Here is a 15,439-nt window from a genome sequence, read left to right on the forward strand (position 1 = left end):
GGCGTAGCAGTCGAGCTACTGCCTTACATTGCCAGAGACCCAGGTTCGATCCTGATTATGGATGCTGTCTGTACGCAGTTTATACATTCTTCCTGTGACCTGCAAGGGTTTTTCTGAGATCTTCGGTTTCCTCTCACACTCCAAGGACGTGCAGGTTTGTAGGTTAATTAGCATGGAATAAATGTAAAATTGTCCCTGGTGTGTGAGTGTGCGGGGATCTCTGGTCGGCGAGTACTCGATGGGCCGAAGGGCCTGTTTCCACGCTGTGTCTTTAAACTAAACTAAATCTGATTGGATGGCATGCAAAACAAAGTCTTGCGCATGACAATAAAAAACCTCAACCTAATATCCTTTCCAATGCTCCATTCCTTCGATATTCAATCCACGACTCAATTGAACTCTTTTAAAGAATCTTAAGTATCAACTGTGGCCATCTTGACTTTATTCTGCAAAGACACAACCAATGCAAGCTCAAAATACTAAATCAGTGACATTCAACTCGGTCTCGGCACACCACGTGTTGCAGAGAAGGAGCCTAACTTCTCAGCAAACGTGAGATCGTCTTTAGTGGTTCATTCTATTCACCAATTATCATCATGGCGGTTTTCAATACAAGAGATCCTCAGATCTATCCACAAAGTACGCAAGGCTGCCGAGAAGGAAGAGGGACCATTTGGACGACATGATCTTTGTCGATGCCCTACACCTGGCGACTCTTTGCATACTTTGTGCATGGCATGCAACGCAAAGAATTTCACTCTGACACGTCACCTGTGATAATAACGTATAAAGTGTCTATTTTACAGTGTCCAAGTATAAAGTTGCTGATTCCCGGCGCTAAACTTGAATTGTTGACGATGGCAGGATTAGGGCTGAGCTCTTTATGCTGCTCAAGAACTCTTCAAAAGTCCTTAATGCCTGGCAGGTTGGGCTGACCCCAAAACATCACCTATCCATGTACTCCAAAGTTGATGCCTGGCCCGCTGCGTTACTCCAGCACTTTGCATTCCGTGCAAGATTCCAGACTCTGCACTTCCTTACTTGACTTCAATATGTTGGCCGGCATGGACGAACTGGGCCTGTTTCGGTGATGTATGACTCCATGACTGTGACTATTACAGAGAGTCTAATCCCTCTGTATCCATTGGTGACAGGACTCTCGACTGTGGTCCTTTCTGACAGGGCTGTTGCACTGAATGCACCCTGCAGTGCTCCCTATTTGAAGTCAATGGCTGCATTTTAAACAACGGTCGATAAATTGCTGTGGACCTGACGGCCTCCAACTTTCATCTCATCTAAGAGTGAACTAAATGGGAAATAACGGCTTCAAAACCTGTGCACGTGCACGTCATAAATTTAGATCTGTAACACTGATCAGAATAGTCCCTACAAATGGCTTATCTTTGATTGCATCGTTTATTCAGTGATCCACATTCCTTTCATCCGTGTCCAGTTTAATTATAGCACCACCGAACCCACAGCCAAACATTCGAAAAACCAGTCACCCAGACAGGAGGATAATTGATGTATCAGCAAGACAAAACTGAAAGGTGAATGGATTTCATGAAAGCATTTTTTTTTGTTTCTCTTCAGCATCTGAAACTTCAAAAGATTTTGAAGTGAAGTCATTGTTGAGTTTCATCCAGTTCGCCAACATGATCCTGACCCAACTAGTCTTGTGATGAGCATGATTTGGTTGGGGGGGGTAACTAAGCTGTTCTCTCGCGGAACGTCCATTCTTTAAATAATGTTTAACAAATTGCCGACAGTCTGCAGAACGGTCCCAACCCGAGACGTCACCTATCCATGTTCTCCAGAGATGCTGCCTGACCCGCTGAGTTACTCCAGCACTTTGTAAATCAGCATCTGCAGCTCCTTGTGCCTACTGTAATGTTCTTATCCTGTGCTATTCGATTCTATATCCCTCATATTTAACCAGAATGCCATGATTAAGATTCGTGAGCCTAAATGTTTTGAAAGAGCCACTCTTTGTAGGGTTTGATTTTGAAAGAAAAACAGGCCTTCTGGCTCACCGAGCCCATGCTGACCATCGATCACCCATTCACACTGGTTTGAATGTAGTAACAAGGAACTGAGGATGCTGGTTGATACCAAAGAAAGACAAAAATAAATGATGGAGTAACTCAGCGGGGTCAGGCAGCCTCTCTGGAGAACATGGAGAGCTGATGTTTAGGGTCGGGATCAAAGATCACAGGATTCGGGTGCCAATCTGAGACGTCATCTACCTGTGTCCTATTTGAAAAAGTCTACTTGAAGCTGCAGCTGCTGGAAACGTGATCAAGCATAACGTCCCAATGTCTATACTCAATTCCCTGACTGATGAAGGCCAACGTGCCAAAGGTCTTTCTCACCACCCTATCTACCTGCAATGACACTTTCAGGGAACTGTGTACCTGTACTCCCTGATCCTTCTGCTCTACAACACTCCCCAGGGCCCTACCGTTCACTGTGAAGTTCCTGTACAGGTTTCCCCTCCCAAAATGTAACACCTCGCACTTATCTGCGCTAAACTCCATTAGCCATTCCTCGGCCAACTTACCCAGCCGATCAAGATCTGCTTGTTAAGCGGAACCCTTCATGCTAAAGAAAGATCCTACAATCGTTGTGAAGAAGGGTCCCGGCCCAAAACGTCACCTGCCCATGTTCTCCTGTTAAGTTACTCCAGCACTTTGTGTCAATCTTTGACATAAACCAGCATCTGCAGTTCCTTTATGTTACATTTAAGGGCCTGTGCCACTTAGGCGATTTTAAGGCGACTGCCGACGACTAGGCGGTCGCCGACAGTTCGCCGGGTGTCGCGGGCATGATCGTGAGGAGTCTTCCAAGAATCGTAGTGGATCTCAGCGCGTCGTTGAGAAATCATCCGGAGTGAAATTTCTGGGCGACAGCTGGCTTGTCGCCAGGTATCGTTGCTTATTGCGGGCGCTGTCGCCTGCTGTCCCCAGGTTTGCTAGTTTCTCTTAGATGCATTTACAAGCACATAATCATATCATATCATATATATACAGCCGGAAACAGGCCTTTTCGGCCCTCCAAGTCCGTGCCGCCCAGCGATCCCCGCACATTAACACTATCCTACACCCACTAGGGACAATTTTTACATTTACCCAGCCAATTAACCTACATACCTGTACGTCTTTGGAGTGTGGGAGGAAACCGAAGATCTCGGAGAAAACCCACGCAGGTCACGGGGAGAACGTACAAACTCCTTACAGTGCAGCACCCGTAGTCAGGATCGAACCTGAGTCTCCGGCGCTGCATTCGCTGTAAAGCAGCAACTCTACCGCTGCGCTACCGTGCATAATATGTGCTTCTATGTAAAGTCATTTCAAGATACCATAATATACTTGTGTTTAACCAATTTATTTACCATCAGGCCATTTGACAGGTAGATTGGAGGCGACAGTTTGACGGTCAGGTAAGCGTGGGAATTTTCACGATGTTTATGGTCATCAGCGATCACATTTAAAGTGGGCTCCCAACCCAGATATGCAACCCAGAAACCAGATATGCATCTCCCGTACATTTTCAAAGAATGCCCACACACTTTTCAGAAAAATACATTTAACCACTTTTAAAATTAAATTTCTTAATACTGCTATTAGTAAACTGGAAGTCAATCCAGTTTATGCCTTGTTACCGTGAAGCTTGGTTTTTAAGTAACCCGGGCAAGATGTTATAGTTCAAAACTCTCAATTACTTACCGACTTGTCAGTGATTTCAGCGAAAATTAGGACGCTGGAGAAGCATTGACAGCGTGGGAATTTTGCAATGTTTCCGAAGTCGGTATAATCTCGACCTGACTCGACATTGTCGTGGTCATTGTCGTCGGGTAAAAGAAAATTTCGGCGATCTGCTATGACTTTGACAGTCGCCGGCAGTCGCCTAAAAAATCGCCTAAGTGGGACAGGCCCTTTAAGATCCTGCTGTGATTTTTGACAACCATCGATACCACCCACTTTAGTGTGTCATCTGCAAAGCTTATTAATCATGCTTACAGATTAGTTTACTCATTTGTCTTTTAAGCAAATCTTACCAATTAGACATCCTGATTAGCGATCAGATCATTAATATTAATAAACAGTATAAAGGGTTCTCACCCAATGTAGGATCATATTCCCAGATGAATCTCTTGGTGAGAAACCTGACCACGATAGCTGTAATGGAAAGGAAATGAGTTAGTGCCTTTTCAAAGGTGATGGTGTTACAGACAGGAAATAGTGTGACCATCTGCTCAGTCACCAGATAAGTATGAATGAAAAGGACCACGTCACCTCGTATCAACGATACTGCATTCACTTATCTTTTGATTGATTAAAGAATTTCGGCTCCACTATCCCACATGATGATGCGTGTATTCCACATATCAATTACTCTTTAAAAGGCACAATGTGCTGGAGTAACTCAGCGGCTCAGGCAGCATCTCTGGAGAACATGCATAGGTGACGTTTCTGGTCGGGACCCTTCTTCCTAAAGGAAAACATTTTTTCCTAAAGGACGGTCGTTCCTAAAGGAAGATAATCTCATTGGTTTTATGGGATGTTCCAAGGTGATCAGAGAGGTATAATTCTGGTGGAACTAATACGCAATATCAATTTACCATTGATTCTGTACTCTCCTATCCTGTGCCCCACTGAAAAAAAAACACTTTGTATTTTATTTTTAATCAAGAAGTCACATTTCCTCAGATACTTGTGGATGAATATCAAAATAATGGATTCTTAAGAGTGTAGTCACAAGGAGTAGCAGATGCTGGTTTACAAAAAAAACCTCACACAAAGTGTTGGAGAAACTCAGTAGGTCAGGCAGCATCACGGATGACCATGGATGGATAGGTGACGTTTTGGGTCAGGACCCTTCTTCATACTGATTTCTTGCTACACCTGTTGAACTAGCCTTATGAAAATGGTTTGGAGCATGCTTTGAGATTCTTAAGAGTTATTTTAGCAGGGCATGGGACAGGAGGGAAAGAATCAATGATACATTTATATTTCGTATTGGTTTGAACAGAGATGTACTACTATGAGCTCCATAAAACCTTGGAGATTATACAATGTAGACAATAGACAATAGGTGCAGGAGTAGGCCATTCAGCCCTTCGAGCCAGCACCGCCATTCAATGCGATCATGGCTGATCACTCTCAATCAGTACCCCGTTCCTGCCTTCTCCCCATACCCCCTCACTCCGCTATCCTTAAGAGCTCTATCCAGCTCTCTCTTGAAAGCATCCAGCGAACTGGCCTCCACTGCCTTCTGAGGCAGAGAATTCCACACCTTCACCACTCTCTGACTGAAAAAGTTCTTCCTCATCTCCGTTCTAAATGGCCTACCCCTTATTCTTAAACTGTGGCCCCTTTTTCTGGACTCCCCCAACATTGGGAACATGTTTCCTGCCTCTAATGTGTCCAATCCCCTAATTATCTTATATGTTTCAATAAGATCCCCCCTCGTCCTTCTAAATTCCAGTGTATACAAGCCTAATTGCTCCAGCCTTTCAACATACGACAGTCCCGCCATTCCGGGAATTAACCTAGTGAACGTACGCTGCACGCCCTCAATAGCAAGAATATCCTTCCTGTAGAATGTAGATTCATCCGAGTTTAGTTTAGAGATACAGCGCGGAGACAGGCCCTTCCGCCCACCGAGTCCACACCGACCAGCGATCCCCACTCACTTAAACTATCCTACACTCGGGACAATTTACAACAGTACCAAGGCAATTAACCTACAAACCTGTACGTCTTTGGAGTGTGGGGGGAAACCGGAGCTCCCAGAGAAAACCCACGCAGGTCACTGGGAGAACGTACAGACTTCCTACAGACAAGCACACGTAGTCGGGATCGAACCCGGGTCTCTGGTGCTGGCGTGTTGTTGGATTCTTTAAGTTCAGATTTTCAAGCTTTTCAAAATAATAGACCAAGTGGACCCGTTGGGCCCAAACCTCTCCTGCATTGGTGCAGCACCCTCTCCTCCCCACCTTTTCTCTCCCCCTCCCTCTCCCCCTCTTCCCCACCCCCCCCCCACCCCTCCTTATCCTCCCTCCCGAGGAGATAGATTTAAACTTTAAAATGTGAATAACTTAAAAAATTAAACACCGATTTCAATGAAACGTCTTCCATTAGCACCAAAGGGACGACGGTGAGTAAGGTGGGCCTAAAATTGTCGCGCTATCGTGCACCGTTTTGGCTGCAGTTCAGGAACAAACAAACAAACAAATGAGCGTTTTAGTATATAGATATCTGTATTACCAACCCATGTGGTCTCACAATTACACCGCCTTAAAAGGAACTCTACCGCTGCGTCACCGTACCACCCTGTTACATGAGGCTGTGGGCTATAATTCTACAGGCAGATTTGAGATACCACAGCTGTCCACTGCAACGCAAAAGGAGGAGAGGAGTTAATTGCGTTGATAAAATTATTCTAGCCGGAGAGACAGCGATGGCGGGGAGTCAACGATAAGGGATCATTTACTTAAATTTATAACCAGTGCTCGATGACACAAATTACGAGCTTTATCCATTAGCTGGAAGCTCCTGGTGAAAGATATGCTTTAAAAACATTAGATATAGAAACAGAGGGTCACATAGCCCTTCAAGCCTGCTCTTCATCGCGTAGAGAGTTGTACAGTATGAAAAGAGGCCCTTCGGCCCAGATTGCCTACGCCCCATCTACACTAGTTCCACCTGCCCACATTTGGCTCATATCCCTCTAAATCTTTCCTATCCATGTACCTGTCCGAATGTTACGATAGTACCTGCCTCAACTACTGTCTCTAGGAGCTGGTTCTATAAAACCCACCACCCTCTGTGTGAAAAATTTACCCCTCAAGTTCCTATTAAAATCATTCCCCTCTCACCTTAAACATATGTCCTTGTGTCCCCATCTTCCTGGTTCATGAATTAGTTTTAAGGTAAAGTGTGCAATTCAGGTTCATATTACCACCCAGAATAACAATTTATAATCAATAGCTGTTGTTATTACATTAACATTAACATTCATATTTCTAAAATTCCATGTGTTCACGACGCCCTGACAGTCTTGGCTATGAACACACACACGTCTGGGTTTTGTTTCAACCCTGCTGTAGGAAGGATGTCGTTAAAGCAGGAAAGAGTGCAGAGAAGATTTACTGGGATATCAGACAAAGATACAGCATGAAAACAGGCCCTTCGGCCCACACCAACCATCAATCACCCGTTCACACTAATTCCATGTCATCCCATTTTCTCATCCACTCCCTACACACCAGGGGCAATTTACAGAGGGCCGATTAACCTTCAAACTTGCTTGTATTTAGGGCGTGGGAGGAAATCAGAGCACCCGGAGGTACTTCACGTGGTCACAGGTGGCGCAGCGGTAGAGTTGCTGCCTTACAGCGAATGCAGCGCCGGAGACTCAGGTTCGATCCTGACCACGGTAGACTACGGAGTTTGTACGTTCTCCCCGTGACCTGCGTGGGTTTTCTCCGAGATCTTCGGTTTCCTCCCACACTCCAAAGACGTACAGCTTTGTAGGTTAATTGACTGGGTAAATGTAAAAATTGTCCCTAGTGGGTGTAGGATAGTGTTAGTGTGCGGGGATCGCTGGGCAGCGCAGACTCGGTGGGCCGAAGGGCCTGTTTCCGCACTGTATCTCCAAATCTAAATCTAAAATCTAAGACAGGCAGCACCCGAGGGCAGGATCGAACCCGGGACTTTGACGCTGTGAGGCAGCAGCTCTACCCACTGATTGCATTCCCTTTTGTAAGGCTTGACAATGAGACAGCACATTCCAGATCATAACCATTGTGTTCAACAGCCGTTCCTTCTCTCCTTCGTGAATTATTACCAGCAGAAGGGTCCCAGTCTGAAAGGTCGCCTATCCACGTCCTCCACAGAAGCTGCCTGACCCTCCGAGTCCCTCCAGCACTTTGTGTTTCATTTAAGAATTTCCAGTCTCTTTTGTATCCATTGTATTATTAGCACCTTCAATCGGTGACTCTCAGTCCTCGCGCTGTGCTCCATTGAGGGGCAGTTTCACTCTCTATTTATCCCACCAAAATAAGTCACCCACCACACACACACACACACACACACAAAATGCCGTGGCAGATACGATACCATCGACCCATCCGACCAACACACCACAAAATGCCAGTCCCACTCCAAGCCAATGTCACTCCCAGCTCTCCACAACCACAAAATGTCAATGGAGACACAAGGAACTGCAGATGCTGGAATCTTGAGCAGAACATAAAGTGTGGGAGGAACTCGGCGGACCAGGCAGCATCTGGGAAGGGAATGGACTGGCGACGTTTTGGGAATAGACCATCTGGCTCCCCCCTCTCCTCCCCCTGGCGAACCTTGCCCTCACCTCAACATTCTCCTGTGACACCTTTCACTTGCTATCTATTCCCTCCACCGATGCTGCCTGACCCGCTGAGTTCCTCCAGCACTTTGCCTTTTGCCACACAACAGGACGCTGCTCGTTGTCGAGACTGATGCCCCGGCATTACACTTGGGGTCCTGACTCACGCCCCCTACGCCTGCAACAATTGGCCCTGGTGGTCTCACCAACCCTGCCACCACTCGTAGGGCCACACAGAGTGGAAACAGGCCCAGCCCGGCCCAACTTGCCCACGCCCACCAACATGTCCCATCGACACTAGTCTCACCTGCCTGAGCTTTGGCCCATATTCCTGTTGCGATGGCACATGATTAGAGACAATGTTTTGGGCCAGGTTTGAAGAAGGATGCCAACTCGCTTATTCATTCCTTCCACAAGTGCTACCCGACCCGTCAAGTTACTCCAGCACTTTGCGCGTTTTGCTCAACAAATTAATAACCTTGGCGTAGATAGGGTAGACAGTCAGAACCTTTTTCTGCGCAAGATGGAAATGGCAAAGACTAGAGGGCACAGCTTTAAGGTGAGAGGGGCAAAGTTTAAAGGAGATGCGCAGAGCAAGCCTTTCTACACAAAGGGCGGTGGGTGCCTGGAACACGCTGGCAGAGGTGGTGGTGGAGGCAGAGACCAGAGTGGCACTAAAGAGACTTTTAAATAAGTGCATGGATATGCTGGGAATGGAGGGATAGGGATCACGTCAGGCAGAGGACATCAGTTTAATCTGGCAAGAAATTCAGCATAGACAATGTGGGCCAATGGGTCTATTTCTGTGCTGTGCTGTTTCCAGTAATCATTATAATAATATAAAGTAAAGTCTGGAGTGCAACCAAAGTCACAGTCCATAGACAATCTCCTGTTCCTCTTTCTACAGATGTTGCTTGATGTGCAGAACACTGCCATCATTTTCTGCCAGATTCATAGTGTAGAAACAGACCCTTTGGCCCAACTTGCCCACACTGACCAGCATGCCCCACCTTCACAGGTGCCACCTACCTGCATTTGGCCCATATCTCCCACTAAACCTTTCCTATCAATGTACCTATCTAAATGTTTCTTAAATGTTGCAATAGTCCCTGCCTCAACTACCTCCTTCGGCACCTCATTCCGTACACCCACCATCCACTGTGTTAAAAACAAGTTTCCATTAAATCTTCTCCCTCTCACCTTAAACCTACGTCCTCTGATTCTCGATTCCCCTACTCAGGGCAAGAGACTCGGTGCGTCTACTTACGAAAACCGTTAGCTTATGTAAGAGTTATGCGTTCAGTCTTCTGGGTCAAAGTTGAAAGTCAGACTGACTCTGGTGAGCCTGGCCTCATCTGTCAGCGGCCTGTGGATGGGCTTGAAAAAGAGACTACAAATGACCTGCCTACACCGTAGAATTATAACTTCACGAGAAAGATCAAGCCAACTCTGCCAATACGCTAGAGAATTATTGCTGTGCGGTGAGAACATTTAGATATGTATTTTGGACAAGAGAGCAAAGCAAAAGAAAACACAATAGCAAGTTATGAGCAGTTTAACTGGCCCGGAACATGATCAGTGTTAATCGTACTGTCAATCGTCCCTCTGACTTTCAGTGGCCATTCTGGCATCTGTTACAGTATGAATAGGTCATGGGCAGCACGGTGGCGCAGCTGGTAACGCCTCTGAGCACCAGAGACCTGGGTCCGATCCTGACCTCGGGTTCTGTCTGTGTGTGGAGTTTGCACGTTCTACCTGTGACCGCCTGGGTTTCCACCGGTTGCTCCGGTTTCCTCCCGCACCCAAAAGACGTGCTGGTTTGTAGGTTAATTGGCCCTCTGTAAATTGCCACTGGTGTGTAGGGAGTGGATGGAAAAGTGGGATAACATGGAACCAGTGTGAACGGGTGATGGATGGTTGGCATTGACTTGATGGGCCGAAGGGCCTGTTTTCACTCTGTATTTTCAATCACTCGTACATTAAGTTTGAGAAAACCCATTTGTTCCTTCAGGTTTGTCGTAACTCACCCAATCTCGATAGCCAACAGTGTTATGAATGTGCCCGCTGTCTTTGAAAATGAATGGGTACATCATTTCCAACATACATCACTCTCTGTGCAAAGAATTTCTAGTTTATAACTCATCTGTTTCAAATTTGTTTCTCCACCAAGTTAAATTTATATCCTGTCACTGACTCGACCTGTTAAAGAGTGATATTCCAGGATCATTTATCTCTTCCACAAATACGTCACGTACCTCAGGGCAATTCCTCCTCTTCCCAGCACCCAGGTCACACTCACTTCCCCCTCCCCAATCTTTCCAGGCTGAATACCACTCCCCACTTTTTATTTTCCCATTCTATCCATCGGCAACCAAGTTCCTATTGAAGAACGATAATAAAGTGTGTGAAGTGTGGATAGAATCAGAGTCATAGAACAAGCACAGTGGCCCTTCGACCCAACTTGTCCATGTCGACCGAGATACCCCATCTAAGCTCGTCACATTTGGTCGATCTATATACTAAAACTCTCGTTTGTTAGTTTGTTTGTTCCTGAACTACAGCCAAAACGGTACACGATAGCGCGACAATTTTAGGCCCACCTTACTCACCGTCATCCCTTTGGTGCTAATGGAAGACGTTTCATTGAAATCAGTGTTATATTTTGAAAGTTATTCACATTTTAATGTTTAAATCTATCTCCTAGGGAGGGAGGGAGGAGGGGGGAGTTGAGGAGGGGGGGAGTTGAAGGGGATGGAGTGGGGGGGAGGGGAATTGGGGAGGGGGAGGGAGGTGGGGGTGAGGGGAGTGGGAGGGAATGGAGGGGGGAAGGTGGGGAGGGAAAGGATGCTGCACCAATGCAGGAGAGGTTTGGGCCTAACAGGTCCACTTGGTTTAGTATCTCTCTAAACCTTTCCTGTCCATGTACCTGTCCAAGTGCCTTTTAACTGTTGTGATAGTACCTGCCTCAACTCCCTCCTCGGGCCACTCGTTCCATATTCCCACCACCCTCTGTGTGCAAAAGGTTGCCCCTCAGGTTCCTATTAAATCTTGCATCTCTCACCTTAAATCTATGTCTATGGTTCTCGATTCCCCAACTCTGGACAAAAGACTCTGTGCATTCACCCTATCTATTCCCCTCATTGTACACGTCCATAAGATCACTCCTGAATCCAAGGAATACTAGCCTTCCCAACTTTTCCCTGTCGCTCACGCCCTCGACCTCTGGCAACATCCTTGTAAATCCTCTGTACCATTTCCAGCTTAATGACATTCCCCCGGCTCCCACAACTAATCTTTCACCCGAGCACCATGCCCGTGCACTGTCCCTACATCCTTTTCATAACCAGATATCTGTCAATCTCTGCTTCAAATGAAAGTAATGGCTAGGTTTCTGCAGCTCATAAATCCACCGTGCATTCACCTTGTCTATTCCCCTCATGATTTGATACGTTTCCATACGAGCCTCCTGCGATCCTCAAATATGGATTATAAGGGGAGGCACGGTGGCTCAGCGGTAGAGTTGCTGCCTTACAGCGAATGCAGCGCCGGAGACTCAGGTTCGATCCTGACTACGGGCGCCGTCTGTATGGAGTTTGTACGTTCTCCCTGTGACCTGCGTGGGTTTTCTCCGAGATCTTCGGTTTCCTCCCACACTCCAAAGACGTACAGGTATGTAGGTTAATTGGCTGGGCAAATGTAAAAATTGTCCCTAGGGTGTGTAGGATAGTGTTAATGTGCGGGGATCGCTGGGCGGCGCGGACCCGGTGGGCCGTTTCTGCGCTGTATCTCTAAATCTAAATCCAAATGTAAAAAAAAAATCTGACTCTGTAACCGATATATATTTTGCTTGCTAAATACTTTGGTCAAATAAGACATCCAGCATGTCATTGTGTTAATTTGGAAAGAACAAAAGCAGTATGTTTGGCAAGACGGACTCAATCAACCTCTGGAGAAACAGCTGGAACAGTGACTAAAATCAGAAATTCCCAAATCAGACATTCCCAGTCTGAGGAAGGGTCCCGAACCTGAAATATCACCTATCCATGTTCTCCAGAGATGCTGCCTGACCCGCTGAGTTACTCCAGCATTTTCTGTGCCTTTCCTTGGTAAGCCAGAATCTTAAGTTCCTTATCGTTAACACTCCCAAATTTATTTTACAGATGTTAATGTACAGGGATCACTGGGCGGCATGGACTTGGAGGGCCGAAAAGGCCTGTTTCCGGCTGTATATATATGATATGATATATGATATGTGTCAGTAAAATTGCAGAAGGATTTAGAGTGCAGGAGGCTATGGGGTGATCTTGTATAAAATCATGAGGGGAATAGATACGGTGAATGAATGTACAGAGTATAAGAAAATAACTGCAGATGCTGGTACAAATCGAAGGTATTTATTCACAAAATGCTGGAGTAACTCAGCAGGTCGGGCAGCATCTTGGGAAGAGAAGGAATGGGTGGCGTTTCGGGTCGAGACCCTTCGGGTCCTTCGGGTCCTCGACCCGAAACGTCACCCATTCCTTCTCTCCCGAGATGCTGCCCGACCTGCTGAATTACTCCAGCACTTTGTGAATAATCCTCATCCAATTGTCTTGAACCTAGCAGCTTCTTAGCAGGGGAAGGAAAACAGTCATTAAAGTGTGGTGATAAAGACGAATGATCAAATCCAATACTTTAGTGCCTCAGCATCCCGGTTACCGTGTTGTGACGACACCTACATTGTTCACAACTAACGGCAGGAGTGTTTATGAATGTAATCAGGATTCACATAGTTTATGATGAAACCAATAATCCAGGAGGACGGTCAACGGAGACTGAAAGCGATGTCTGATTGCGGCCGTCACAACTGATAGGGATCAGCCGCACAACTGCCGAAGGACACGATTCATTCCCAACACTGTCATTGTCAATTATCTGCGGAGAAATGTAGGCACAAGGAACTGCGGACGCTGGTTTACAAAGAAAGACATAAAGTACTGGAGTAACTCAGCGGGTCAGGCAGCTTCTCTGGACAACCTTGGATAGGTGACATTTTGGGGGCCGGGTTACGATCAGTCTGATTGTCAGTCCGAATGGTCCCGACACAAAGCGTCACCGATCCATGTTCTCCAGAGATGCTGGCTGACCCGCTGAGTTACTCCAGCACTTTGTGTCTTTTTTTTTAATGCATAGTCTGAGCAGATAGCTCAAACACAGTCTCCACTGGACAACCATTGGCCAGCATGTCCTTTTGGAAGGATTTTCAGAAAGCTTTTCGGAAGTTTTACAGGTTAGGCCTATATAATGTACTTGAAAAATACAAGTGCAATCTTTTTTTCAAGGCGGTGCAGGGGTGCAGCTGATAGATGCAGCTGCCTTAAAGTGCCAGAGACCCAGGTTCGATCCTGACCTCAGGGGCTGTCTGTGTGGAGTTTGCATGTTCTCCCTGACACTATGTAGGTTTCCTTCAGGTGCTCTGGTTTCCTCCCACTTCACAAGGATCTGTAGACAATAGACAATAGGTGCAGGAGGAGGCCATTCGGCCCTTCGAGCCAGCACAGCCATTCAATGTGATCATGGTTGATCATTCTCAATCAGTACCCCGTTCCTGCCTTCTCCCCATACCCCCTGACTCCGCTATCCTTAAGAGCTCTATCCAGCTCTCTCTTGAATGCATTCAGAGAATTGGCCTCCACTGCCTTCTGAGGCAGAGAATTCCACAGATTCACAACTCTCTGACTGAAAAAGTTTTTCGTCATCTCCGTTCTAAATGGCCTACCCCTTATTCTTAAACTGTGGCCCCTGGTTCTGGACTCCCCCAACATTGGGAACATGTTTCCTGCCTCTAACGTGTCCAACCCCTTAATAATCATACGTTTCGATAAGTAGGTTAATTAGCCCTCTGTAAATCGCCTCTGGTGTGTAGAGAGCAGATGAGAAAGTGGGATAACATAGAACCAGTGTGAACGGGTGATCGCTGGTCGGCGCGGACAAGATGGGCCAAAGGGCCTGTTTCTGTGCTGTATCTCTAAACTAAGCTAAATCTGTGTAAGAAGCGTGAAAACGTACACCTCCAGATTCAGGAACAGTTTCTTCCCAGCTGTTATCAGGTAACTGAACCATCCTAACAACAACTAGAGAGTGGTCCTGACCTACCATCTACCTCATTGGAGACCCTCGGACTATCTTTAATCGGACTTTACTGGACTAAATCTAAACATTATACCTTTTACCCTGTAGACGGCTTGATTGTAATCTTGCATAGTATTTTCACTGACTGGATAGCATGCAAAAAAAAGCTTTTCACATGTAGCATGCACCTCGATACACACGATAATGAACTAAACCTAAAACTAAAGAGCTTGGCACTGCAGAGACATTAATGGATAAGAAAAATGTAGTTTTTGCGCCTCTTGTTAAAATGGAGCCATGGTTCGGAGATATGAAAACTTCTTTAATGTCTTGTGTGGAGACGCACAACCAGGGCAAACACTGCCGCCATCCGTAAACATTAAGTCACTCATTCTTTATATAGCACCCTCATTCATTCAGCAGCTCGATCATGATGCTCTGAGAAGCCACTGCCTTCACTCAATGAACAATTCCCATTCAGCAACAGAGACCAGAGTACCTATTCACCTTGAAGCACTGCAAGATTATCTTTGTACTGTTTGGGCAGAACTGCATTTTTCTGAACCCGTTTCACAAAGGGAGGCCGAGTCACCGATTGATCTGAATCAGAATTCACTTGCGTTGCCATGTACGCAGTCTTACGGTATTTGTTTCCCAAGTCAATAGGCAAGCGACTGAGCGAAAGGCCACATCGCCAACAAGCGCAGGCAGAGACCTGGCTTGGCTGGCAGTGAGGTGGGGCCCACCTAGTCAGATCCTTCCTGCTCCGCTGCGACAGAGAGGTTAGGTTGCCCACTTCTTTGCAGAGTGTGATTTGCAAAGAGGATCTGGAGAATGATCCGAGGGGTCTTGTCATGGGTCATCCCGAACAGTGGAAGGCGTGGACAGAGTCGGTGTGATGTTTCCACTAGCGGGAGGTCATAGCCTCAAGAATTAAAGGAAGGAGATGAGGAGGAAC

At 46.4% G+C, this 15,439-nt stretch overlaps 1 protein-coding gene across 4 annotated transcripts in view; it reads right to left on the reverse strand.

Annotated features, from left to right (window-relative positions):
* Positions 1–15,439, reverse strand: part of rerg (RAS-like, estrogen-regulated, growth inhibitor) — a 56,588-nt gene that overhangs the window by 10,263 nt on the left and 30,886 nt on the right. For all 4 annotated transcript variants that reach the window (XM_078419924.1, XM_078419926.1, XM_078419923.1 and 1 more), the window contains exon 3: positions 4,122–4,178. In XM_078419924.1, the coding sequence (XP_078276050.1) occupies positions 4,122–4,178 (57 nt within the window). The remainder of the gene's footprint in view (positions 1–4,121; positions 4,179–15,439) is intronic.

The sequence above is a fragment of the Rhinoraja longicauda genome, chromosome 23 (genome assembly GCF_053455715.1).
Source record: "Rhinoraja longicauda isolate Sanriku21f chromosome 23, sRhiLon1.1, whole genome shotgun sequence".
Classification (NCBI taxonomy): domain Eukaryota; kingdom Metazoa; phylum Chordata; class Chondrichthyes; order Rajiformes; family Arhynchobatidae; genus Rhinoraja; species Rhinoraja longicauda.